We start from the raw sequence: 27,194 nt of genomic DNA, 5'->3' as shown, positions 1-27,194 counted from the left end.
TTTTACAAACCGGGATTTAAAAAGCAAATCTGCTCAGGCATGAAAGATTTTTTGCTTTTCTACCATGACCTGTGCTTAATGTTTCCTTTAGGCCATATTTGACCCACATTGGTCCATCCAAGTTGAGATATGAGTTACCAAGTCCATCTTCTATCTTCAAAGAACCATCTTTTTAACTTGTATCAATTCAATTCATATTTAAAATGTTCCAATTTGTATTCAATTCAATTCACATATTAAAATGTTCCAAGTTCTATTTGACTTTGTATTCACAGGTTGTGTAGATTCAATCTATATTTAATATGGCTTTCTTAGGTCCCACTTGGATTCATTCAGCAGGAATTGGATGTGAAGAGGGTTCAATAAAGAACCTATATCAATGCAACCTGGTTAGACACATGATAGGAATAAATTTGAGGAATCATAGTACGAATAATAATCAACGGCATATAGTTGTATTAGACCATACTCAATTAGATTCAACTCGAATCATTCATATTGATACCTAAATGGGCCCCTGATTGATCTAATCCATTTGACTCATGTCTAAACCCCTGTTGAATCTTATCTAGAACCCTTTTTCTTTTTTTTAATTGTGATCTATAATTAACCATCGCTTGTACTTGAAAGACCTTAAACTGATCCAACCATTGGAATTGGAACTGGTTTATATCCAAATTTTGGTTTGAAGTCTTGGTGGGTGTATTTCTGTTGCCTTTGGACCTTAACATCTTTGCCAATAGAACCTTTTTGAAGTTTGAAGCCTCCTAAATTACAACCATTCCAAATCTGTTTCAATTTTCATCTGTTTTTTGGTAACTTACAGTACTTTTATTTTCATTTCATAAGTTTCTTGTGAAAAAAATGTTTGATTATTCTTACTGTTGACATCTAGAGCGTCCCCAAAGATACAAATCATTGGTTAATTTTTAATTAGCTGAGTCACTACCATCCTTTTTTTTTTGTTTGGATAGTCCCAAATCACGAACATCACATTGGCTGGCTGATAATTAGTTTTTTTGAATTTATAACCCAAAGAAACAGCACCCGGCACCACGACCTGGTTGTGCAGGCTCAGCCTGCCGTACCAACGGTCGTTGTGCCGGCAGCGTAAAACTCCGAGGCTAGGACCCCTGCCCCCGGGGCCCATTCTTCCTATTGGCACATTGGCTGGCCGATAATTAGTTGAAAAACGACTTTGAGAGAGAGAGAGCACTTACAAGAGGGTGACTGTGTAGGGCCCCCAATTTTGATTTATTTTGAATATGATGTAACATTGATGTCTTTTTACTTTAACTTGATATAATTGAATTGGTTTCAAAACAAAGTTTTTTGTATTTAAATATTGGCATGCTCTAGAATACTTAATAAGCTTGTCAATTTAAATGATTATAATAAAGTTTGTTAGCATATGATCTTAGAAAATAACCAAAACCATTAATTTATATGTTTAAATTTTGACTAAGGGTAATTGGTCTAGAATATCAAGGATACTCAAGCCCTAACTTATGCAAACTCTTGAAAACCTAACTTGATCATACCTGAACTCGTTAACCCATTTAGATCTACATTTTTCAGCGATGTCTAGACTCGGACTTGGTTTCAGACCCAATTAAAAAAGGAGTCTATTCAAAACTCAACCCTGTATGTATCTTAACCTACTGACTTGTATGGGTCCATAATTTTCATCCATACTCAGACTCGAATCAATTTGGGTTGAGTTTGGGTCTAACTTTTAGACTTGATTCATAATTGGGTCGGATTAGGCTTGGGATCCATGGGACTTTGGTCCGCATTGACAGCCTTTGCCCAACCCATTCCACCGAGAACACAACTTGATGTTCACGCTAAGCTTTAGGGCTACCATAGCTGCCAACCGTGGTTATGAGAGCAGATTAGGTGATCTGTCAAATTACTTTAAGTGATTTGACATCTTCACCGTCCATTGATTCATCTCACAAGGACCAACAAGAACCTCATGGTCTTTGTGCAAATTGTAAAGGTGCGGATGCCAAATCACTTGGCGGATCACCTAATCTGCTCCCGGTCCGCATAGGACCCATCAAGATATACCCAAACCCATCCAAATAACTACTTATCGAATTTGAGTTGGATTTTGTTAGGTCAAAAAAATAAATTCTCAAACCCATATCCATATAATTTAAGCAGCTTATTTTTATTAAAAATACATACACTCTGTCAGGTCAAATATCTGACAAAATCATAACCCAAACCCAACTCGCATATTATTGAAGTGGTTAAGCTCAACTTGAATAATATTCGGGTCGACAGTTTTTTATATATGAGATATTCGGATTCGGGTCGGGTCGGGCACCAATACAAACCTGACCCACTGACAACAACCTTAGCTAATATGAGGTAGATAGGGATGCACACAAGCCGAGTTTGAGCCGAGCCTGGGTTGTTCGAAGTTGGCTCGGTGCAAAATATATCTGTCCAGGCTTGAATGGCTTTGCCCAGACTCAGCTCGGTTCCAAGCTCAAGCCAAGCCGAGCTTCAAGGGAAAAAAAAATTAAATATTGTTGAAGGTGGGTTTCAAACTCAAACCTCTCTAAGTTTCACAAGTGACCACCACTGAGACAAAGCATATACTTTAATCCTTGCACGGAAAATAATATATACATACCAAAAGTACTCTATATTAACAGAAGGAGCGTGAAAAAAACAGGATTCTACCTACGAGCGTTTGGATATAAACCCAACGGCCTACCCATTACCCTAACAATAGCTTGTTGATTATATATATATATATACGAGCTTGGTAGGTTGATCAAGCTCAGCTCGTTTGCTCGTCCTAGCCTTATAACCTTGTTCAAGCTTGGCTCATTTAAAGCACAGAAGAGCTTAGAGCCGGCTCTGTTGGTTGTGCATCCCTAGAGGTACACAACAGATGTCACAGCATCACAGGGACATGCCATTCTAGCTGTGTCCCTGGTGACACGAGTGGGCATGACCGGACACACCGACATGTACAGCATTATTTTAATACTTTTTTAATATTATTTTATTCTATTTTATTTTTTAAAGCCGTTTTTAATGTTAAGATATTTAAAAATAGTTTTTCGCTGATGAGATGTCGCCATAAAACGCCCTCCTTGTCGGTGTCGCCATAAAATGTGTTTTTTGCCGATTTTTGAAAAAGATAGAATTTTAGTTTTTTTCATTTTCAAAGTTTTATTGAAAAAGACGGAATTTCAGTTCTAAATAGAAGTTTTTCTAAGGTTGGGACAAATACACTCGTCTGTCACATAACGTCCAGCCAATATGAGGACAGCTTAACCATTGTTGGCAAAAAGGAGGGATGATGTTGGAAAGTGGGATTAATAAATGTAAGAATACTAAAATTTAAATTTTTTTTTAATAGTTTTAACACGTGTCACTATGATTGAGATGTAATAATTTTTTATTATTTTTTGGCTGATAAATTCACTTAAGTATCGGTATCGGTATCGGTATCGGGCCTATCGGACAATACAGCTGAATCGGTAGCCAAACGATTCAGAGCCGATACAGATACTCACAACATTGGTTGGGTCTGCCTTACAAGAGGGGACGATTACTGAGAAAACTCTTACATTTTCCTAGATCCTTATAATGGCATAAAAGCAGAAGCAAGGGTATCAGGTACAAAAAAACACTGAATGCTTTATAACCTTTTCTTAATTAACATTCTTCTTATGTTATGTGGGTTGAGAATGTACTTAAAATTTTGTATGGGCATGTGGATAGAGTTTTCATAAAAAAGGAAGTTGAAAATTGCAAAAAAAATAAAAAATATCGCAATTTTATTGAGATACTATCGTGTTGTTAACACAATATTAATGTGTTTTTACATAATTTATTTTAACTTTGTTTCTTATATTTGCATATATTTTTAATTTTAAATATACCAATTTTTTCTTGAGATTTTCCCCCAAACAATGAATTTTTTAAATTCATCACGATATATCCCTTGACAAAAAAACGAGATTTGCGACTATGGTCCTAACTAGTACAAACCTTTTTTTCCTTTTACGATTTTATTTTGTTTTCTATGGATGAAACTATATATGCATATGAGGAAACCAACCCGGAAGGGGTGTGAACCTGGGCACACTTTTCCGCCCCAGGGAGCCACCAGCTTCAGCTTATGCAAGGGGGATAATGCCCATGGGAATCGAACCCCGAAAGCCCGTTCCAACTATGCTAACCCCTCGGGTCGATCATGACTGCAAGTTTACCATCCATCTATTTCATTATGCATTGCTGAGCAATACCCAGATCCAAAGTCCAAACCATACCAATTTACGTCCTCACGTTGAAGTCTTAATCGATGATGTCTTAACATGCAACACAGCAAACCCTAGTGGACATGACGACAATGAGATATCAGGAACACATGAATTTAATAAACCCAACATTTTGGTACCATTTTTTTTATACAATATGTGAATAAATGACCCACCCCTGACTTACAATATATATACACAGTTACAGAAAACAGGCATTGACTTCGAGGGAAACAGCGTAGGGTGCTCTTTGAGGGAGAGTAAACTTTTTCAGGTTTGAGAGCCACACCTCTTGACCTTAGAAGGTGAGCTACTGAGAAGATCTGAAACTATGACCATCCTTATCGCTGTTCTTCAAAGTTATAAAAGAAGAATTCCTTGTTAATACAAAGTTTGTGGTCTCAGTGCCATCTTTCTTGATCATGCTGCTTCCAGTCACAATTTTGCAGGAGCCCCATGTCTCTGCTTGTAACTCGACACCAAAATATTGCAAATGGTCGGAAATGCTGTTCCCCGAGACGGATCTGAAAAGCACCAGGATGAGAAATGTGATCACTGAACCAAGGAGCGGAGCAGCATTGCATCCAAAAGGGGAAAGAGGATTAAAAGTGTTACCTGCTGCAACTTGGGTCTTCGCCAGAGCCGTCGCATACTTTCTCAACTTTGTTTACCAGGTTTCTCATGCCAATATTATAAAGCCAGACCTGCGATTTTGGAGTATAAGCACCAACATTACAGGTGAATCTAATGAACTTTCGTGCAATAAAAAAAGATGAGAACTTTTATATAATTATGTGCTGTTAGACACCAACCAGGATAAGTTTATGCCAATCAACCTGTCCATGGATGAATCTGAACTTCCATGTACTAAAAAAATTGAGGATTTCTTCAAAATCATGCTTTGTTACCCAGCAACCAGCACAGTTTATGTCAATCATGGCTGTCCTTAGCTTTGTGAAGTTCTTCAGATTTTCAACATGTGTAATGCAGAAGTGCAGCAAATGCTTTCCCATTAAAAGTAAAAAAGATGTGTATTCATGCAACAAAGGGAAGTACATCTTAAAAAGTTCTCCAAAATAACAAAAGCAGGAAATTGCCACAATACACAAAGGGTGTTTTTGGTCAGGTGTTTTGGTTTTTTCAAACAGTTGATCGCTACTAACATCTACATAACTAGTTTATATATGGATTTAGATTTGCTACAATAGTGTACCTACAATCAAGTTTGAATCTCACGATGTGAGTTGTTTTGATACAATCTAACCTTATGTGCTCAACATGCTTAATTTAGTAGGAATCGGCTCTTTGGTCAGGTGTTTTGGCCTTTTCAAACAATTGAATGCTACTAACATTTACATAACTACTTTGTATATGGATTTATATTTGCTACAATCTACTGTACCTACAATCAAGTTTGAATCTCATGATGTGAGTTGTTTTGATACAATCTAACCTCATAGATGTGTTCAGCATGCTTAATTTAGTATGAATCATCTCTTGGATCATGTTTTTTCGATGAAAAAACATGTTTTTATGAGTCAAGAAAAATCAATGCTTTCATAGCCGTTGATTTTTGGATCGCCGAGAGTTTTGCCCATTTTCTAGGTCTATTATACCTACAATCGCCTGTAGCAAATATTAACCCTTCATATATATATATATATATATATATATATATATATATATAGCTTTGTGAGTGCTTTTTGAGTAAACCTCATTCAAGAAAGTCTTGTACCCCCAATGCTGGAATTTCGCACATATTCTCTTCCTGCCCACCAGATCGAGTTCAGGGGCCGGGCCTCAGCAGGATTTCCCTAAACCTGAAAAGCAGAAAAAACAAACAAGGGAGAGCTTTCCCATTTTCTAGGTCGATTATACCTACAATCACCTATAGCAAATATTAACCCTTCATATATACTAGAATATGTTAACTGAAAATATGTGAACCGGAGTGTAAACTAGGCATCTCTTACACTTATTTTGCAAATCCAACCCTGCAAATGCATTCGGCGTGTTCAATTTGCTAGGAATCAACTGTTGGTCTGAGATCTCGATTTCATATGTGTGGTTCAGCCTGCACAGGAAAGTAGAGAGGGAGAGAGAGAGAGAGATGCACAATCGGCTGGGGCGGCACGCACCTTGCTCGACCTCCAAACCCTAACATATATAAAACAAAACAAGTATACAACAAGCCTTGTAATATCAGAGATATTACAATGATGTCTGATATTACAAGGATGCCATTAATGAAGATGAATATAGCATGTGTTTCATTTAATATGCCATGCGTATGGATCTGGATCCAGATCCATGCGCATGGTATATTTTAACACCCTCCCTCAAGTTGTACGTGATTTTGGAGCATGTACAACTTGCTCTTCAATAACCAAAATTGACGTCCTGTTAACCCCTTGGTAAACAGGTCTGCCACTTGATCTTCTGTTCAAACATGACGTAGTTCTATCTCCTTCATCTCGACTTTCTGCCGTATGAAATGTTGATCAATCTCAATGTGCTTAGTTCTGCTATGCTGGATAGGATTACATGCAATGTTTATTGCGCTTTGATTGTCACATAGAAGAAATGATCGAATAATTGTCTCCCCAAGATTACTCAATAAGTGTCTAATCCATGTGGCTTCTGTCGTGCCTGCAGCCATCGATCTGTATTCAGCCTCTGTACTCGATCGTGCCACTGCCTTTTGTTTTCTGTTGCTCCAGGACACTAAATTGTGTCCAATATATACACAATATTCAGAGACAGATCGTCTCTCATCTAGATCCCCTGCCCAATCTGCGTCTGTATAAGTGATGAGTTCATGTCCTCTATGCAGATTATCGTTCTTGCGATAAACAAGTCCGTCTCCTATAGTTTCTTTTAAATAGCGTAGAATGTGTTTCACAGCTTCCATATGACCCTCCGTTGGAGCATGCATAAACTGGGATACCTGATTGACAGCATAAACTATATCAGGTCTGGTAAAGGTCAAGTATTGTAACATCCCCACGAGACATGTATACGTTGTAGGGTTGACACAAAGATGACCATCTTCAGAGCTCAGCCTTTGATGTAATACACTAAGAGTACTGACTGGTTTGCAATTCGTCATCCCGGCTCTTTCCAGAAGGTCAAGAGTGTATTTTTGTTGCATGAGTGTCAATGTGTCTTGTTGTCTGTCAACTTCCACACCAAGAAAGTACCTCAACTCCCCTAAATCTTTCATCTTGAAAGTTTTCATTAAAAACTGCTTCACGTCTTGCACATGATTATTTGAACTCCCAGTTATCACAATGTCATCAACATATATAAGAAGTATAACAATGTCTGCCTTTTGGCAAATAAAGAGTGAGTGATCCATAGGGCATCTTCTAAAACCATAACTCTGAATTTGCATAGAGAAACTTTCAAACCAGGAACGGGAGGCCTGTTTCAACCCATACAGAGATTTTCTTAGTTTGCACACCCAGGCAGTAGGATCCTTCTCGGCATAACCAGGAGGTTGCTCCATATACACTTCTTCCTTTAAAGTTCCATGCAAAAATGCATTTTTAACATCCATCTGACTAAGGCTCCAACCTCGATCGACTGCTAGGGATATGATGACACGAATAGTACCCATTTGGACTACCGGACTAAAAGTTTTATCGTAGTCTTCACCATATTGTTGTGTGAATCATCGAGCAACAAGTCGTGCCTTATATCTGTCAATGCTTCCTTCAGGCTTATACTTTGTTTTATAAACCCATTTTGAGCCAACTACATTCTTTCCTTCTGGCCGAGGGACTATTTCCCAAGTTTGGCATTCATGAAGAGTTTCCATTTCTTCATTCATAACTTCAGTCCAATGACGAGATTGAAGAGCTTGATTAAAACAAGTGGGTTCATCTTGTTTTGTGAGTTGAGACATAAACAACTGGAAATCAAGGGAGAAGGTCTCATAACTCACCCATCGTTGAATAGGATGCTTAATGCATGACGGCCTTTGAGCCGGATCATTGGCGATGCTTTCCACATTTCTCGGCTCTGTATTTTTGTCCCGTCTAGTGTATATCTGCCCAGAGAAGTGTTCTACTGGGGGTGGTTCAACTGAAGACTCAACTGGAGATAATTCAACATGCATCTGTGAGTCATTCAACTCCCTACTCAAGCCGAAGGAAGGACAATTTGTCTGACATGTTTCTCCTGTATTAGCAAAAAGATCTGCGCTCATCCATAGATCATATACTTCTAATTCTCGAGATGGCAACGCTGCAGAGTCATTGACCTGAAAATTTCGTTTGTCAAAAACAATATTTCTGGAGGTCCTAATACGTTTTGTAGTAGGATCATAACATCGATAACATTTGTATTCATTTGCATACCCAACAAATCTGCACTTGACAGCCATGTCCTGAAACTTATTTCGCAGAGATGAATCAACATGTACATAACATACACAACCAAAAACACGCAGCTCATCGTAAGAGGGATGTTGCCCGAATAAAGTATAATGGGGAGATTTCCGATCCAAAAGTGCCATAGGAAGACGATTTATGATATGAACAAATGTGTGAAAAACTTTTGTCCAGAGACTAACGGGCACATTGCTATCATGTAACATGCTCATCGCGCTCTCTACAATATGTCTGTGTTTCCTCTCTGCAACCCCATTTTGTTGAGGAGTATGAGGACAAGAAACTTGTCGACTTATTCCTTTATCCCGAAGAAATGCAATAAACTCGTTCGATGAATACTCTCCTCCACCATCACATTGTAAATGCACAATATCACAAGCAAACTTTGTTTTGACCATCGAATGGAATTCCCGAAATATTTGAAAAACTTCATGCTTGTGTTTTAAGAAATATATCCAAGTATAACGGGAATAAGAATCAATAAAGATAACATAGTAACGGCTGCCAGAAAGAGAAGGAATAGGTGCGGGTCCCCAAACATCAGAACAAATAATCTCAAATGGCTTTGAAGCTCTTTATTTATAATATGAAAAGGAAGAACATGACTTTTGCAGAGTTCGCATGAAGAACATTTATTATTATTATCAGAAAATGAACATAAACTAGACTCTGGAAGGAGACCATCAGATACAAGGTTTTCAACGAAACCCCGACTACAATGTCCCAAACGACTATGCCAAGTATCTGACTTATTACAAAGAGATGAATTAAAAACTTCCAATGAAGGGAAAAACAAAGACTCTGAAGGTGAAGACACTGAAGAATGCTTGGACGACTTCAACTGGAGAACTGGGACTGAAGACGAAGACACTGAAGGAATCTCCTTGAAGACGTACATGTTTCCTTGTCGCTCCCCCTTAGCGAACGTCTCCTTCGTTCGTAGATCCTTAACATAAACAGAAGAGGGAGTAAATTCGACGAAAGAATTCATATCGTCAACAAGTTTAGCTACAGAAACAATGTTCTTTTTAATATTATGAGCAAGAAGGACATTGGACAAGTGAAGTGAGGACTTTGACATAGGGATATGTGCACTGCCATTATGACTAATGGAGTGATAAGTTCTATCTCCCGTAACTATACTACATTTTTCAAAATAAGGCAATAAGTGAGATAACTTACCCGCATTACCCGTAACATGTGTGGCGGCACCTGAATCAACATACCATTCGCCTTGTTCATTTTGCTTGATCATCATCTGTGATAATGTTGATAACAAAATTTGTTGCACATCTGTGGATGGCCCTTTTGTGTCCACAGTAGTAGCTGATTTATTCTCAATTTTGTTTATTTTCCCTCTATTATGTAGATTGAACCAACAATCAGCTTTCACATGTCCTCTTTTGTTACATAAGAAACAAGTGGGCACTCTCCTCTAATTCCCTGTATTAAAAACCCCTGAAATATTAGGTGTAGGCAAGATACCGCGTCCTCCCTGCCCAAAACGTCTGCGGCCTCTGCCTCCTTGATGCCCTCTATTCCCTCGTCCAAAACCTACAGAAGTGTCCATGGACAAAACTGAATGAGGACGAGCTGATTCATTTCCTTCTGCCCTTTGTTTCATAATCATCTCATGCTGGAGAAGTTTCGCTTGAAGGTCGTCAAAAGTGGGCAACTGCGGAAGGCATGATAAAGTCGTGGTAAGCATGTCAAAATCAGGATCCATTGAGAAGTTGTTGAACTTTATCTTTATCTGCAATAGCACTTCCAATAACCGCCAATTGATCAGTAATACTCTTCAAGCGGCCTATGTATTCCATGACTGTCATGGAGCCTTTCTTCAAACTTTGAAATTCATTTTTTAAGTACATAACTCGGGCTTCTGATATCTAAGAATATGTCTGAGACAGCTTACTCCACAGATCCGCCGCAGTGTAATCATCTGAAAGAGTAACCAACACTTCTTGAGAGAGTGTTGACGTAATATAAGCAACCAAAGACTGGTCCTGCTTCCTCCAAGCTGTATACTCTGGATTCTTAATAGAAATGGTAATTGTGTCACCCTTCTCATCCTTGGTTTCCTGCAAAATAAGGCGTGGTGGTATAGGAACTAAACCATCCAGATGTTCAGCGAGATCCTGACTCCGTATAAAAGGAAGGATTTGCCTCTTCCAAGTCAAAAAATTAGAATGAGTAAGTTTTTTTGTAACGAGCTGACTCAAGAAATTTGCAGAGTGACCGGATGACGATGAGTAATCCATATCAATGGGACAATGAATAAGCAAACAAAACGAATGGAAAGAAACAAACAGGTTTGAGATCACTTAATCAATAAGTAATTTTCCTTTCCTTTTTTTTTTTGCAATTCAGAATCGAGATTGTAAACAGTTACAATCTGCCTGTAGGCGATGCACAGGGGACACTAAAATAACAATAAAGGAAAAATTTCCTGGAATCAAGGAATGAATGAAAATGACAGACGTTAAAGGTTCTGGAAATCAAAGAATGAATAAAAAAAATATGACAGATCTGTTGGAATACACAGCAGATCTGAATGTGATTCAGATCTGCTATGAACCTGTTGGATACTTAGGAAACACAAGGTCGGTCAAACCTGTTGGATACTTAGGGAACCTTTGGTGAACAAATTAGGAGGAGAAAAGGATGACCAGAGGCAGATCGGAACACGACTTTGAGGATAATATGAGAGGATGAGGACTGGAGGCAAGTCGACACTCGTTGACGAGGAGGAGACGAAGGTCTGGCACTTGTTGACGAGAAGAAGGAAACGAAGGTCTGGAGGCAAATCGGCACTCGTTGACGAGAAGCTAGAGACGACTTTTCACGCCCCTTCACGCCCAGAAATTTGATAGCTCTGATACCATCTGAGATCTCGATTTCATGTGTGGTTCAGCCTGCACAGGAAAGTAGAGAGGGAGAGAGAGAGAGAGATGCACAATCGGCTGGGGCGGCACGCACCTTGCTCGACCTCCAAACCCTAACATATATAAAACAAAACAAGTATACAACAAGCCTTGTAATACCAGAGATATTACAAGGATGCCATTAATGAAGATGAATATAGCATGTGTTTCATTTAATATGCCATGCGTATGGATCTGGATCCAGATCCATACGCATGGTATATTTTAACAGTTGGATCATGTATTTTCGATGAGAAAATGTGATTTTTGGAAGCTTGAATATTTAAGAAAATTCTTAATTGTTGATTTTCAAGCCTCGAAAGATCCTTCTTATGCATCATAGTCGGATGATCCAAGAGTTTGATTCTATAAAACCAAACATTTAGATCACATCCATACGGTGAAATTTAAAAAAAAAACAAAAATACCCATGAAAATATAGGTTTATACTTCAATTCCAATATTTTCAGTTAATATATTCTAGTGACCCTATATATATATATATATATATATATATATATATATATATATTAACATTTTTAAGTTAACACTATGTGTATGTGTGTGCATTTATGTATTTATATATAGAATATAGATAAAACTGGACTTGGTTAGGGTTGACAGAAATGGACGTCAGTGTGGTTGACTTCACCTGACACAAAGGAAGTTGTGTCAGTGCCCTATTAGAAGAGTCTGTGTTACATAGATTACTATCAAATATACTATATTGAACGCATCTGTGAAGTCTAATTGAGAAGATTAACTTACACATATGGTTTCTACTATGTGGGAGTAGGTGCTCCAAGAGCATTGTACTCTCTCTCTCTCTCTCTCTCTCTCTCTCTCTCTCTCTCTCTCTATATATATATATATATATATATATATATATATATATTGTAAGGAAGTGAAAATACACAACAAAAATATCTCTCAACAAGTTCTCACAAATACACCACAAGAACCACAAAGGTTCACGGAGAGAACTCAAGAACATAAACTACCCAAAAATGGGTATTCAAACATGAAATAAATAAATTTAATGATTTGGGATAAAATCCCATACAAAAGGAATGAATTACAAAGGGGATTGGTCCCCATATTTATAGGGAAGGGGAGAGGAGCCTCAAGGGAGTCTTTGGACTCCCAACGGCTCTGTTAGAGTCGTTGGGAGTCTAACGGCTCCCTTGTGGCTGTACCTTTTTTACTAGTCAAAAAGGTACTTTTTGATTAGTCAAAAGGTGAAGGTTATAAGAGTCCTAAAATGGACTGATTTAGCCAGTTCTAGTTAGGTTTCAACTAGAAATAACTAAACCAAATACTAACTAAAGAAAAAAGAAAATTACATGAGATAACATGCCTATGAGATTACATATTTTAACACTCCCCCTCAAACTTACGGTTGGATAACCGAAAGTTTGCCTAAGAGAAAGTGAAATCTAGGAGCAGCGAGACGCTTGGTGAAGAAATCGGCCAACTGATATTCTGAAGCAACATAGGAAAGATTAATGGTGTCGCGCAAGAATTCCTCTAGAACATAATGACAATCTATTTCTATATGCTTGGTGCGTTCGTGGAATGTCCGATTGCTTGCAATATAGATAGAGTTCTTGTTGTCGCAACACAGATTTGATGCTTTTGAACTTTCAACCCCCATATCGGAAAGGAGACGTCGAAGCCAGACTAATTTCATAGTGGTTGTAGTCATTGCCCTATATTCAGCTTCTGTTGATGAGAGGGAGACCTTTTGTTGCTTCTTGCATCGCCATGACACCAAGGATTCTCCCAAGAAGACACAAAAACATGTAGTTGAGTGGCGGTCATTTAAATCACCATCCCAATCTGCATCAGTATAAGCAAGCAATTCTAAATTAGAAGAAGTAGATAAAAATAAACCTCGAGAAATAGAATTTTTAATGTATCTAATAATGTGCAAAATTGCGCCCATATGAACAGAAGTTGGAGCATGCTGAAATTGACTGGTTGTATGAACAGCATGTGCAATGTCAGGTCTAGTGATGGATAGATACAATAGAGCTCCGACAAATTGTCTATATGGAGTTGGGTTCTCGAGTGGTTCCCCATCATCAATCTTTATTTTGGCATTCACAATTTCAGGGGTATCAACGTGTCTTTCATCTGAAATACCTGACCTGGAAACAATATTCAATGCAAATTTAGATTGAGTTAGCAAGTATCTTCTAGGTGAGTATGCAACTTATATACCAAGAAAGTATTTCAAGAAACCCAGATCACTCATTTCAAAGTGTTTTTTGAGAAATTCTTTAATGTCATAAACTTCTTGTTTATCACTTCCGGTGATGATCATATTGTCAACATAGAGTAGAAGAATGATAATACCTGTATTATAATTCTTAACAAACAAAGTTGTGTCAGTAAGACAAAAACAAAAACCAAAATCAAGCATAACCTTACTAAACCTGTCATACCAAGCTTTTGGAGCTTGTTTGAGACCATACAACGCCTTGTTTAGATGAAGAATTTTTCCTTTAGGGACATTCATTCCTGGTGGTGGGTTCATGTATACTTCTTCAGCTAAATTTTCATTTAGAAATGCATTTTCGACATCCATTTGAAAAATATGCCATCCTTTTATTGATGCAAGAGCTATTAGAATTCTAACGGTGGTCATTCTAGCTACTGGAGCAAAGGTCTCTTCATAGTCTATTCCATACTCTTGGGAATAGCCTTTTGCCACCAATCGGGCCTTGAATCTTTCAAGAGTGCCATCATTCTTAGTTTTCACCTTGTACACCCAGCGACACCCAATGGGTTTCTTGTTGTTTGGAGGATGGTCTTGAATGGATAAGTATTTGCTTTTTCTAAAGCTTCTAATTCGACTTCCATAGCCTTGACCCATTCTAGTTGATCCTTGGTTGTATCATAACTAAGAGGTTCTTCATAGAAATGAATTAAGGCAATAAAGGCTTGATATTTTGGTGAAAAAGACCCGTATGACACAAACTTTTCAGGAACCGTCGAGATCCTAGTGAATTTTCTAGATAAAGACACATATTCTTGTTCCCTTGTGTATTTATCCAGAGCATACTGTCTTTCTATGTTTCCTCGTCTAGAGTATTGAATACAATCTTGACTGTTGCTAACAGGATCAGAATCAATCACATCCGTCTGATCATCCAGATCAATTTCTCTTTCACTATCCCTTGGAACTAGATCCAACAAGAAGGAATACTCATTTATTTCAGTAGAGTCTTTGTTTTCAAAAAAACTTTCATTTTCTAGAAAGGATACATTCCTTGAGACATATAACTTGTTATTTTTAGGATCAAAACACTTGTACCTTTTTTATGACTTGCATATCTTAAGAAGGCACAGGAGACAGCTCGGGGAGAGAATTTATCATTCCTATTTGTAAAAATAAAGCATTTGCACTCAAATACCCTCAATCTAAAATAATCAGGAGTTTGTTTGAAAAGCTTTTCAGTGGGAGAGATATTGTTTATTGAGGATGAGAGCATTATGTTAATAAGATAAACAGCAATCAAAATTACTTCGGCCTAAAAAACCTTAGAAACTTGATGTGTGATAAGAGTGTTCTAGTTGTTTCTATAATGTGTTTGTGTTTTCTCTCAGCTAACCCATTTTGTTGAGAGTATAGGGACAAGATTTTTGGTGTGAAATTCCATGTGAGTTCAAATATTCTTTAAATTCAATTAATAAAAATCCCCCCCTGAATCAGTGCAAAATATTGAAATATCATTTTTAAAATGATTTTTGACCATATTATGAAATATTTGAAAAAATGAAAACACTTCAGATTTGTGTTTAAGAAAGTATATCCAGGTATATCGTGTAAAGTCATCTACAAAAATTACATAATATAGAAAACCACCTTTTGACATAATCACTGCAAGACCCCAAACATCAGAATGTATTAATTCAAGTGGTCGAGTGGAGACAAAGGTTCTTTCTTGAAATGGTAGCCGTTTCATTTTTCCAAGAATACATTTTTCATAAGTGAAAGTTTCAAAATTATAAAAATTTTCCATGTTTGGAAAATACTGGAGCTTGGATATACAAGGATGACCAAATCTTTGGTGTAAAAGATTCAAGCCCAATTTTTGAACATTGCAGCATAATGTTTTCTTGGGTAATTTCAAAAAGTCCATGTAATACAAGCCTCCTCTATGGCCTTCCCCAATTAGCTTCCCTGACTGGTGATCTTGTACTCGACAATCATGAGAAGAGAAGGAAACATTATACCCATGATCAGTTAATTGTGAGACAGATAAGAGGTTTAGATTAAGTTTAGGGATAAATCTAATTTTTGGAACACAAAATCCTTTTGAGTTTTGAGAGTTATTTTCGAAATTTCCTATTCCTTTTATTTCAAGAGTTGTTTCATCCGCAGTCAAAACATTCGATCCACTTGAGTTATAACAGTCTGACAGTAACTTTAAATTTGGTGTCATGTGAAAGGAAGCACCAGATTCAAGGAGCCATAGGGGTTTACCTGGATCAGAGATGCCAACAGAAGAAGCAGCAGCTCCGGCAGAGGAAGAAGATCCTTTAAGAAGAGGTTGTAAAGCCTCCACCAACCGAGTTAGGGACATGTTTTCAATGGATGTCTCATTTGATTCTTTCGTTGATTCAACGGAAGCTACCTTCTTCTCATAAGGTCTTTTCAACTTTAAGCAGTAAGTTTTAACGTGTCCCGGTTCATGACAGTAATAACAAATAACTTTTCTTTTTTCAAAATCGCCTCCTTGCCTTTCATTGTTTGTCCTCCCAACATGTGGAGGTTTGTATGTGCGAATGTGATTAGTGGGTCTAGATACAGCTAAAACTGTATCATCATCACTTTTGGTGACTCGTTTCTTGAATCTATTTTCTTTCATGCTTAGCTCTTCAATTGTATCTTCAATAGAGAGAACCTTTTTCCGATGTAGAAGAGCGGACTTTGTTGATTCAAATTCGGATCTCAACCCATTGATAAATTGAAAGAAATGCTCTGCATTTACTTGATTCTATCGAAGCTCAATGTCTTGTGGACAATGCCACTTTGGTTCAAGAAGAGTCAATTCTTCTCATAGCTCGGATAAGCTATTGTAGTACTCTCTAATACTTTTTTCCCCTTGAACCATATTCCAAACTTTTTCTTGCAAATTACATATGTGAGCAATATCTTTAAGAGAATACATTCGCTTAAGATACTCCCACGCATTATTAGCGTGTTCAAATTTTGCGAGACTTAAACACTTCTTTATATCTACACTAGAGATTAGCCAAGACATGATCTCGGTGTGACTCATTCTCCATTCTTTCCAATTTTTCCCATACGTAGAGATGGCCTTAATTTTTTCTACCTCCGAAAGAGGTACTTCTCTTCCTCCTTCTTTAGTGAGAATTAGTTTAGGTTCCTCATCGGTTCCATCAACTAAGCCCCATACACCTTTTCCCCAAATGAGATGCTTCATTATTGAAGCCCATGTTATATAGTTTGAATCGTTGAGTTTTATGGGCTTAATAGTGACATTATCATTGTCATTCATTTTACAAGCTTGAGAATGAGAGGGGAAGGAGAAAAACAAGTAAGACGGAGAATATTGTTACCACAAAGAGCGAGAATAGGTAGCCTTCCAAGCTTTTCAAGGGTACACACGATCAATTCTTCAAAGAGACTTCACTTTCTTGAAGAATACTTGAATGGCATGCTTCCCAATGCATGTTCACCAACCTCGCTTTGATACCATATAAGGAAGTGAAAATACACTACAAAAATATCTCTCAACAAGTTCTCACAAATACACCACAAGAACCACAAAGGTTCACAAAGAGAACTCAAGAACATAAACTACCCGAAAATGGGTATACAAACATGAAATAAATAAATTTAATGAATGGGGATAAAATCCCATACAAAAGGAATGAATTACAAAGGGGATTAGTCCCCATATTTATAGGGAAGGGGAGAGGAGCCTCAAGGGAGTCTTTGGACTCCCAACGGCTCTATTAGAGCCGTTGGGAGTCTAACGGCTCCCTTGTAACTGTACCTTTTTGACTAGTCAAAAAGGTGAAGGTTATAAGAGTCCTAAAATGGACTGATTTAGCTAGTTCTAGTTAGGTTTCAACTAGAAATAACTAAACCAAATACTAACTAAAGAAAAAAGAAAATTACATGAGATTGCATGCCTATGAGATTACATATTTTAACACACACACACACACACACACACACACACACACACACACACACACACACACACATATATATATATATATATATATATATATACAGAGAGAGAGAGCATTGCTAAGGTGCTCTAAGAGCACCTAGTCCCACATACTAGAAATCATAGTTGTAGGTTGTATCTTCTCCATCAGGCCTTATGGATGCACTCACCATAGTTTATTTGATAGGAATAATGCTTTGGGTCATATTTTTTGGACATTAAAATAAGATTTTTAAAGTCATGAAATTTTGAAACATTGTGAACCATTGATTTTTAAAGGTCTTAAAAAAACTACATGTATGCTATAATCACATGATACAAAACTTGTTTTCTATTGAATAATGCTTATAGATCATATCTATAAGGTTTGATCAACAAAAAAAGTTAAAAAATTTTGAAAATCTAAAGCTCCTATTAGGTGGGAGTAGGTACTCCGAGAGCACCCTATCATTTTACACACACACACACACACACACAAAATAGAGTACCAAAAAGTAACATAGTAGTTATCCATGTGGCATCAAATAGAATCGCTTCAAAGATCTCAAAAGCATGTAGCTCGGTAAAAATGTTAGGCAAATTCACAAAGGGCTACCACACCCTGGTTCTTTATGTCCTAGCCATTGAAAGTGCAACCAATTTCCCTTCCTCATATAGAATGAGAAATCAACTGATAAATTTGCCAAGTTTTTTATACCAAAGTGATTGAAGTGACAACCACTCTAACAAAAGGTCCTCGAAGCTGCCCGTTCACCAAATCTGAACATCCCTCAAAAGATCACATAGAGAATTCATTCAACTATATACTAATCCCCAGCTGAAATTTTGATCTCAAGGACACCCCAATCAAGGTTAATAACAGGCAAGGATGCAGATAAGTTCTAAGAGAGCTTTCTCTCACTGAAACCCACCACAGGATGGTGATTTCATTCTCTACTTAGCGGTGTAACCTGCAAAAGTTACACACTGTGACCTGTCATAAAGTGTGGGTTCTTTATATTCTCACCACCGTGATCCCTAATTAATACATTATATGCTTCACTGCTCCAGTGCACACATGAACAGAGTACAACAACAAACGTCAGCTGTCTAGTAGTAGATCGTGTCATTTATTTATGTTCCAAAATGTACAGATGCACACAAGACATACTAGATACCAAAATTCCATAACCAAGACCAGCAAGAAGGAGACATTTATTTATTTTCAGAAGTTTCATAACTCTAGGTGGCAATCAATGTCATGCTCTTCATGGAGAGAAACTATATCCTTATTAGATACCTCTTGCACCATATTCCCTATCCAAAGTCATAGCATTTCAGTTTCCTTTCTTTTGTCACATGGATTTAGACAAACAAAAAGTAATACCTTATGCATCAATAACTAAAAGTAAATTACCTCGCGTGGAAAGTGATGGTATGTCTTCTGGGGAAAATAGGTATAGTATGGAGGTAAATGTGGCACCATATCATGCTCATTAGTGACTCGGAAAGTAGCTGGGACATGTTCACTGAAGTAGGAAGCAAAAACCGAATTCCCAATACGTGGCTGACCAAATGTCATCAGTTGAATAATGTTTGCTCCATAATTGACCTGGAAAAGAAATCACAAATTAACTTTAAACTGTATACATGCTATATTATGCTTAACAAAGGCTAAATGCTTCATACGATTGGTGAACACAGTTTTGTAATGAATATCCCTGAAACAAGCAGAAAAAGTCCAGCCATCAAGAAGAAACAACAAATTGTATTCAACTTCTAGCACATAGGCATGCAGAAACTGTAGCACACGTGCATGCACACACACATGTTTCTGTGAAGAACAGACTTTTGGAACATACATCAAGAATAGAGTATACAAACATCATAGGAAAAGCAAAAAGAGCTGAGCTACAAGAAACCATGAACTTTCACACAATACATCAAGAATAGAGCATGATGTGTATGGCAAAAGCAGAAAGAGCTGAGATACTTAGTGACAGACTACCACTAAAAAAAATCAGACCATAAAAACAATCAAACTCTAAAAGAGGTACTAGAAACATTAAAAGTAAGAATACAATATGATACTTTCTTCCTTTCATTTTCATATCAGTCAAAGCGCCAGAACAGCCACCACGACACAAAAGACACTTGTAGAATACCCATGTGCGTCTGAGGACAGGAAAAAATCAGTTTGGGCCTATCAAGAGCCCAATGACTTCGAGGTGGTCAACAGTACACAACCTTTGTCATTAGCCTAGGGCTTAAGCCGAGCTGCATCAGGCTTGGCTTAGTCTAAGAAACCGTCCCCAAGTCCCACCCATCTGACCATTGAACCAGTCAAACTAGTTCAACCAGAAAATTTAATCAGTGTATGTGTGGGGTGCATAAACAGCAGAAAAAGAGAAAATAATTGATACTTTTTATTGTCAATACAGAGTTCCTCTTGTGCTTACTTTAAGATCAAGTGCACAAAAGGAAGCCATAGCTCCTCCCATGGAATGCCCAGTAATTATGACACCAATTTTTTCATACAATTCCCAAGCTCTCTGAACAGCATTGACAACTCCAGGACGTACTGTTGTGTTATGGTAAGCAGAGTAAAAGCCATGGTGCACCTGCAACAAGGAAAAAAATCAGAAAGCGATTATTCCTACCAGATTACTTGTAGAAAGCTATGACAAGAGTTCTTTATGCAACTAACCATTGCATCAGGCATGCCAGGATAGTTTAGGTCAAGCTGTTTCCAGAACAGATCTTCAATCCAATTCTGTAAGCTGCTTGCAGTAGTCCAAAAGTAAGAAACATCAGGAAGCTCAAAGAGAGAGGGTGATAGGGAATAGAATTATGAACTTATGATTATCCAACTTGCTCTGTTTAATAGAAAAAAGGTTTCTTCTATAAAGAAGCTCCAAGAGACAGGGGATAGGTATGGAATACAGATATGAAACTTTAGATGATCCAGCTTACTTTGTTCAATATAAAAAGATAAATTATAGAAAAAAGCAAATAGATGGATTTCCAAGACTTGTGCACAGCAAGCAACGTTTGAAAACTAAATTTATCATTTGAATAGAACACCAGAAAATGCAGTCTCAGATATTTCAGTTTTATATATGGATTAGTTGATGTAGGAACGTGTTATCCAACCGGATATCTGGTGTCTATTTGATGAATGGTGACTGAAAGAAATAATAATTACAGGCCTGAGAATATCAAAGGACAGAGAATAATTGACAAGGTCAGTTGTTTCATAGATAATCTGAACAATACAGTCTATAAAACATAAATAAATATATCATCACTTTGTCAGAATTAGTTGTCCTTCTCTTCAGCAAGTGTGATTCTTCCATAAATTGCATTGACATATTCATCAGCACTTCAATATATAGATTTTTCTTTTGAAGCAAGCAACAGATTGATTTAAATTCACATTGATCTGATTCCGTGATCATGAAAGTAAGCCTTGATATTTCAGTTAATCAGATATGATGAGCGCATCCAATAGTAAGTTGAATATCTGGTTTGGTCTCTAATGAGAATTGCATGCTTTACTTTGGGCAACAAACCTAGATAAATAGTTTAAGCTTCAAAAATATAATTTAGATTATGCCCAAGTTTATATACATACATGCATATATATATATATGTGTGTGTGTGTGTGTGTGTGTGTGTGTGTGTGTGTGCCAACCATAAATACTAAAAGAAAAAGAGGGTCTTGTCATGAGTAGGCTAGCTAATCAAGCATCAATCCTATCATTTCATGGACACCACTGAACCTCAAGAATTACACTGGAAAACGTCCAAAAGGTTCAGGTTATTGTTTCCGCTGTACACAATCTCTCTGTATATAGTAAATAGTGGTAGGTGTTGCCAAGAAACTCATGTAAAATTGAATTTCTAAATAGCGTCTTAGAAATCTAATAAAACTAGAAATTATTAAGAAATTACTAAATAATGATTTCATATAATGTTAGTCTACATCAAAAAGTATTATCTTCTCGTTAGCTGCCCCTTAGGTGCTCACCTAGCACCCATATAGTGCTGGATACAAACTAGCCTGGCACCGGGCTAGTGCTTAGGTCAACTCATGAGCACCTAAGCATGCTTTTAACTGCATAGTTCAGAGCTCATGATGGTTACTTCCCAAGAGCAATAAACATCAAAAAAAATAATGCATACCTATGTTCCTGTGTTCCCCTGAATGCTATTACAATAGCATTCAGATCTTGAGCAAAGCCTACATAAGCCTGTAATAAGCATATGGTAAGTAATAGTCTAGAACATGAAAACCAGCAAGATCAACAGAAAATAAAAATAATAATAAATGTGCAGACTATGTATAATATTCGTGGCCCAAGAAGGACCATAAGTAGCATCATACAGCCTTGATACTCTAAAAGATCCCAAGCTCAAGAAGATATTATCCCATGTCAACAACTTGATATAAGCTTTTTTGCAATATTAAAACTAAGAAAGGTAATTAATGAGGTTTACAAAATGTAAAAGATAAATTCTCTTTTGCCACCACCAATCATGTTGCTCCCCTACTCCTAGGAGTGGTCCAATATGATTCAGATTATGCCTGACCCAAAACTATGTCCTTTTTATGAAATAATCCTATATCCAGATCCAGTAAGCCCTACCAAGGTCATGAAGAAATTATATCTCGTGCAGTAACTGAGTCCCCCATTTCAGGGATGCTGAAGGGCTACATGTCCTCTTGGTCACCTTCACCCATTAAGAATCAGGGCAACCAATGGTGACTTTGATCTGTTATAGATCAGCTCAGCCAAACATTTAGGCTTAGACCTGCTTCATAATGGGCCTGGACCTTCAACCAGATCCCTAGATTTGTGATGTTTTGGCCTATTTGATTATGCAAGTCAAGCCAGGATTGATCAGCCAGAGAGAAAGCCTCCCCCTCCCTCCTCCCCCCCCCCCCCACACACACACAATCCACTTTACCACACTACAAACAAATGAAATAAGAAGAAGGGCACCTGTAGACAATGCTGCACATCCACTATAATTTCTATCATTTCAAAGCCCTGTGGAGAACATAAAAGGTATCAACCACTTTCAGAAATTCAAGCAGACTGCATAAATCCGTAGTCCAGAAAAAAGAAGCAGGTGCAACTGAACCTTAATTTGAGGTTCAATTGAACAGCATAATAAATCAAGACGTGGACATACCTCCGTCATGCCATTGCATCTTGAGCATGTCCAAGTAAACAGTGCAGTTAGATCTGACATGTAGACCTAGAAGAAGGATAAAGAATAATTTTGTGAATGTAGACAAGTATCTCCTGAAAGCATTATGGTCAGATGAAACTAAAATGCTATATTTGAAGTCTACAACTAAGGAGCATGATTTTAACAAAATTGTCACAAAGAATAAGGCTCTGTTACAATAACTGAAAAAGATAGATCCAGGATCACAGTCTTTGGTCACAGGAAAGGAACTTTACTAGAATAAAATTTTAATCACCAGCCATTCAAGTAATAGGATCTAATTTGAGGTTAAGCTCACCGCAGAGGCATACTCCACCAGTATTCTTGCAAGTGTTTGGTTGTAACAAGCAGAATGATGTTCATGTTTAACTCCAAGCTCTGTGAGCATAAAAACAACAACAAAGATGCTCAATCAAGGATATAACAGAAGGAAGGCATATATCTCCAAGTGAAAAGCAAACTGGAATCTAAAGAAACGTTCTAAGCCACAATGAAAATACTAAGTTTGTTTTTTCCTCGGAGGTACATTTCATAAAATAAGACTGCAGTCAAAAACCTAGCTAAACCGTCCAACATACACAACCACACAGACCCACTACAAGCCATGGGTACCCATGAAGAAGTACGGCATGCATGCAGATGCAGAAAAATGCTGAATTCAGATAGGATACTCTGAAAGCTTCAGATGATTGACAGAGACACTTCCGATGCTAGGAAGAAAAAATAGATAATAGCAGCAATTACATACATGCCTTTTGAAAGAGTAGAACAAGAAACTGCGATAGAGCATCACAAGGTTTTGCTCAAAATCTAAATCGCTACTCCAACATTAAACACACACACACAATTAAACGCCATTCAGTTGTCTAAATGAAATCTGAGATTTGCATACAAGTAACAGCTATGCAGAAATTTAGCTGAAAACAAGCATTATAATTTTGAAGTAACTGAGTATGTATTGCAAAGGATCAAGAACACATACCTCTTCCTCCACAGATCAAAGGTAAGAATATAAGAATTGCCACAAGAAAAAATCGGGAGAATCCCATAACCTGCAATTCAAGTATCCATTCACATGTTATCTCCAAAACATTCATATGAAATATGAAAGGATGAGGACATCAATAATCACTTCTGATGCTTGAATAATATATATATATATATATATATATATATATATATCATTTGGTAACCGTGACAGGAGGTACAAATGCCTCTTTTTTTCTTTTTCTTTTTCTTTTTCTTTTTTGGCTGTTTTTCATGAAACTAGCCTTACATATGTGTACATGCTTTTCTTAGTGGGAATCAGCTCTATATCATCCGATTACGACACATAGCTAGTTTTTTTAAGGCTACAAAAATCAACGGCCTACAATGTGTGATACTTTCTCGGGTCATAAAAATGTGTTTTGTCATCGAAAAAACATGATCCAAAAGCTGGTTCCCACTATTTCAACATGGCGAACACGTCCATGTGGTCGGATTGGTTCAAAACAATCCACAACATGGATATCCAGAGGCTCTTGTACGTAATGGCGTCATTACCAAATGTTATCCCATATATATCATCTAAAATAAAAAGTATTCAGATGCCCCTCTGTCCATGCTATGCAATTCCCTAGATATTCAGATTTTTCATTTGTTCAATTCAAATCTGTGGGCATTGTTTTCAGTGCATCCAATAGAACGCAAAGGAAAAGCGGCAACGTCATCAAAACATTAAGCAACATTGTTTAGTCGATATACTGATAACAAATCAACGTATCAACCTCATGTAGTAAACAGTTGTCATACTCTTCCTGTCGATCAGATCATAATTACTGCTCAATATAAAAGGAAACTTGATTTGCACTCAAAATAGCAAGCCCTCCATTCATCGGATGCGAGCTTCCCGCAAAATTTTCCAAAGTGTGGAAGAAGGACATGGTTGCACGCTTCCAAATTGAGCTTCCTGGTAAATCCAGCTTTCCGAAGCTTATGGAAGCTTGATAACTAGTCGTTTTATCTACTTAAAACCCAATACTCAAGGGCATATGAAATCGACTCCATCTACCGCCATCCATTCTAAACTACACCAAGAAACAAATCGTGTGATGGGCATGCTTTCGTTTCGCAATCTCGGAATCATACGGTTTGTTGTTGATCGAATTCTTTGTGTGCAGAAGAACGGATTGCAAAACGTGCATGCCATTCTAGAATTTCAAATTAAAAAAAAAAAATCGTCTCAAGATGAAACCACGAATCGTAACAATAAGTGACAATCTACAAAATCAAATAAAAAAAGCACAAAAAACAACAATTAATCGTCGTCTACAGTTTCCCTTTCCACCGAGCCCTAGAAAAGCAAGGAGTACCAATTAAACTGCACCAATCGATCAACAAAAGATCGACCTAATCGGAATTACGGGAAAGCAACAGAGAGCAGCATCCCTAATTTTTTCCCACACGGCTGAATCGACGATGGAAGGGAATGGGAAAACGTACCTCTCGGATTCCGACGGTTCGTTGCGAGGCAAATGGGCTCCGGTGGCCCCTGCGTCCTACTCCAGCGGCTGGAATCTGAATTTTCAGCGAATTTCCGGCCGGAGAGGGTGCTGCCGACCCCTTTCGACGGGCACCGAAGCCTTTTTCTGGTCGCCGGATTTTGATTTCCCGGCACACCTTTCCTCAGAGACAGCTGAGGGCTCGAGCGAACAAGAATTGCCGTGCGCGAATCTTGCTTCCCCTTTCTATTGGATCGTATCCGACGAATCGTGTCGGTTAATAATATTTTCAAAATAAACAAAACTTTTTGCCCCGTTTAAGAATGACAGTGGACCGGGGCGGAGGCGAGGGACAAGGTCTCCACCCCCCGCCCCATCTCAAAATAAGGGCCTCCATCCCTGTACGGGTTTGGATTTTAACCTTTATCCCGGTCCAAACAGTGCAAGGCGGTGCGGCCTCATTTCTCCTCGGTCCATTGCCATCCTTAAAGAAGAATTGAGGACCCAGCAGGGCAGGGCAAGGCGAGGATTGGGATGAAGAAGAGGCGGGGCAGGGGAAAGCATAAGTCCATCTCGCGGTTTTGATTTTAACTTTCATCGCTGATTCATGTCCTCCATTCCCGATCCAAACGGGGCGACGTGGGGCAGGACCCGTTTACCCGGTTCACTGCCATTCCTGGCCCTCATTGTAGTCGTTGAGTATGTGGACACGGAAGCACGGTGATGAAAGCCTTGAAGACGGCAAATATCGGCTATCAATTTCTCGCGAGAAATTGAAAACATTCGCATTTCTCACGTTTTGGGGGTAAATTATCAGTAACAGTATAATTATAAAGTAAATAACTAATATTTACAAAGAGTTTTAGAAACCTTACAATTATAACAATTACATTTCTCGCAATATTTATATTTTTATCGACTAGGCCATTGCTCGCATTTTTTGCATAAAAATAAAGTACAACGATATTTGTTACTCTGCATAGAAGGTTAAAGGGCTGCAAACGGATTGGATATGACCGGAGCCTGCCTGATCCAAATCTGAATCCGAATTTTGTGTAGTTGATTTGCTTTTGTGGCTCATCCCGAATCGGATGTTTAATTATTATACCCAAACCCGACCCATTTTGATTTGGGTCCTGATTTGGGTTTGGGTATGACTAAAAAATGGGTTCACGTACGATTGGGTGAGTTCGTGAATAAAAACAGGTTTGGGTACATAATTGGGTAGAGACAGATTTACATTATGGGAAATCATTTGGGTCAGGTATAAACGGGTTCGGGTCTTTATTTACAATACCAAAAGCTGACCCATTTCATTATGGATTCATATTTTGGACTCAACCAAACCCATGGCTCCATCAAAATTGGGTTGGGTCGGTATAATTGAATTGGGTCATCCAGTAGGGCCGGATATACACGACCCAGCTACAGCCCTAAATGTGTAGTGATATTGTAACATGTGCGAACGGATTGGATTAGATCCAATTCTAAATGTAGATGCGGTATTAGACCTGCTCACGTGTGATTTATGATGGAGACAAAATGGTCTCCGGCTGTATGCTAATTAACTTGGTGACTTGTTAGTTTCATGCATAGTGACAAACGTTTCTTTTAGCAAAAATTCATTTTTCAAAAACTCAAAAAAAAAAAAAAAAATCATAAATCTCGCATTTTT

At 37.8% G+C, this 27,194-nt stretch overlaps 1 protein-coding gene across 1 annotated transcript; it reads right to left on the bottom strand.

The window, feature by feature from the left end:
- Positions 1-4,299: 4,299 nt before the first annotated feature.
- LOC149820789 (lipase-like) lies at positions 4,300-25,736 on the bottom strand. Its single transcript, XM_089982318.1, has 11 exons — positions 25,521-25,736; positions 24,019-24,088; positions 23,335-23,414; positions 22,998-23,063; positions 22,805-22,852; positions 21,984-22,051; positions 20,506-20,578; positions 20,258-20,419; positions 19,216-19,410; positions 4,905-4,993; positions 4,300-4,813 (listed from the first exon to the last, which is right to left on the bottom strand). The coding sequence occupies exons 2-11, from the start codon at positions 24,083-24,085 to the stop codon at positions 4,600-4,602; spliced, it is 1,062 nt and encodes a 353-aa protein (XP_089838444.1). The 5' UTR covers positions 24,086-24,088; positions 25,521-25,736; the 3' UTR covers positions 4,300-4,599.
- Positions 25,737-27,194: the final 1,458 nt, after the last annotated feature.

The sequence above is a fragment of the Nuphar pumila genome, chromosome 12, assembly GCF_984573655.1.
Source record: "Nuphar pumila chromosome 12, dmNupPumi1.hap1.1, whole genome shotgun sequence".
In the NCBI taxonomy this organism is placed as follows: Eukaryota; Viridiplantae; Streptophyta; class Magnoliopsida; order Nymphaeales; family Nymphaeaceae; genus Nuphar; species Nuphar pumila.
Note: the sequence above shows the minus strand (reverse complement) of the source record. Positions and strands in the feature narration are given on the sequence as shown.

Coding starts and splice junctions, on each gene's coding strand:
- LOC149820789 (XM_089982318.1), bottom strand. CDS start 24,085: ATGGGATTCTCCCGATTTTTTCTTGTGGCAATTCTTATATTCTTACCT. Junction 23,415..24,018: donor TTTGATCTGTGGAGGAAGAG/GTATGTGTTCTT, acceptor TTATGCTCACAG/AGCTTGGAGTTAAACATGAA. Junction 22,052..22,804: donor ATGTGCAGCATTGTCTACAG/GTGCCCTTCTTC, acceptor TGCTTATTACAG/GCTTATGTAGGCTTTGCTCA.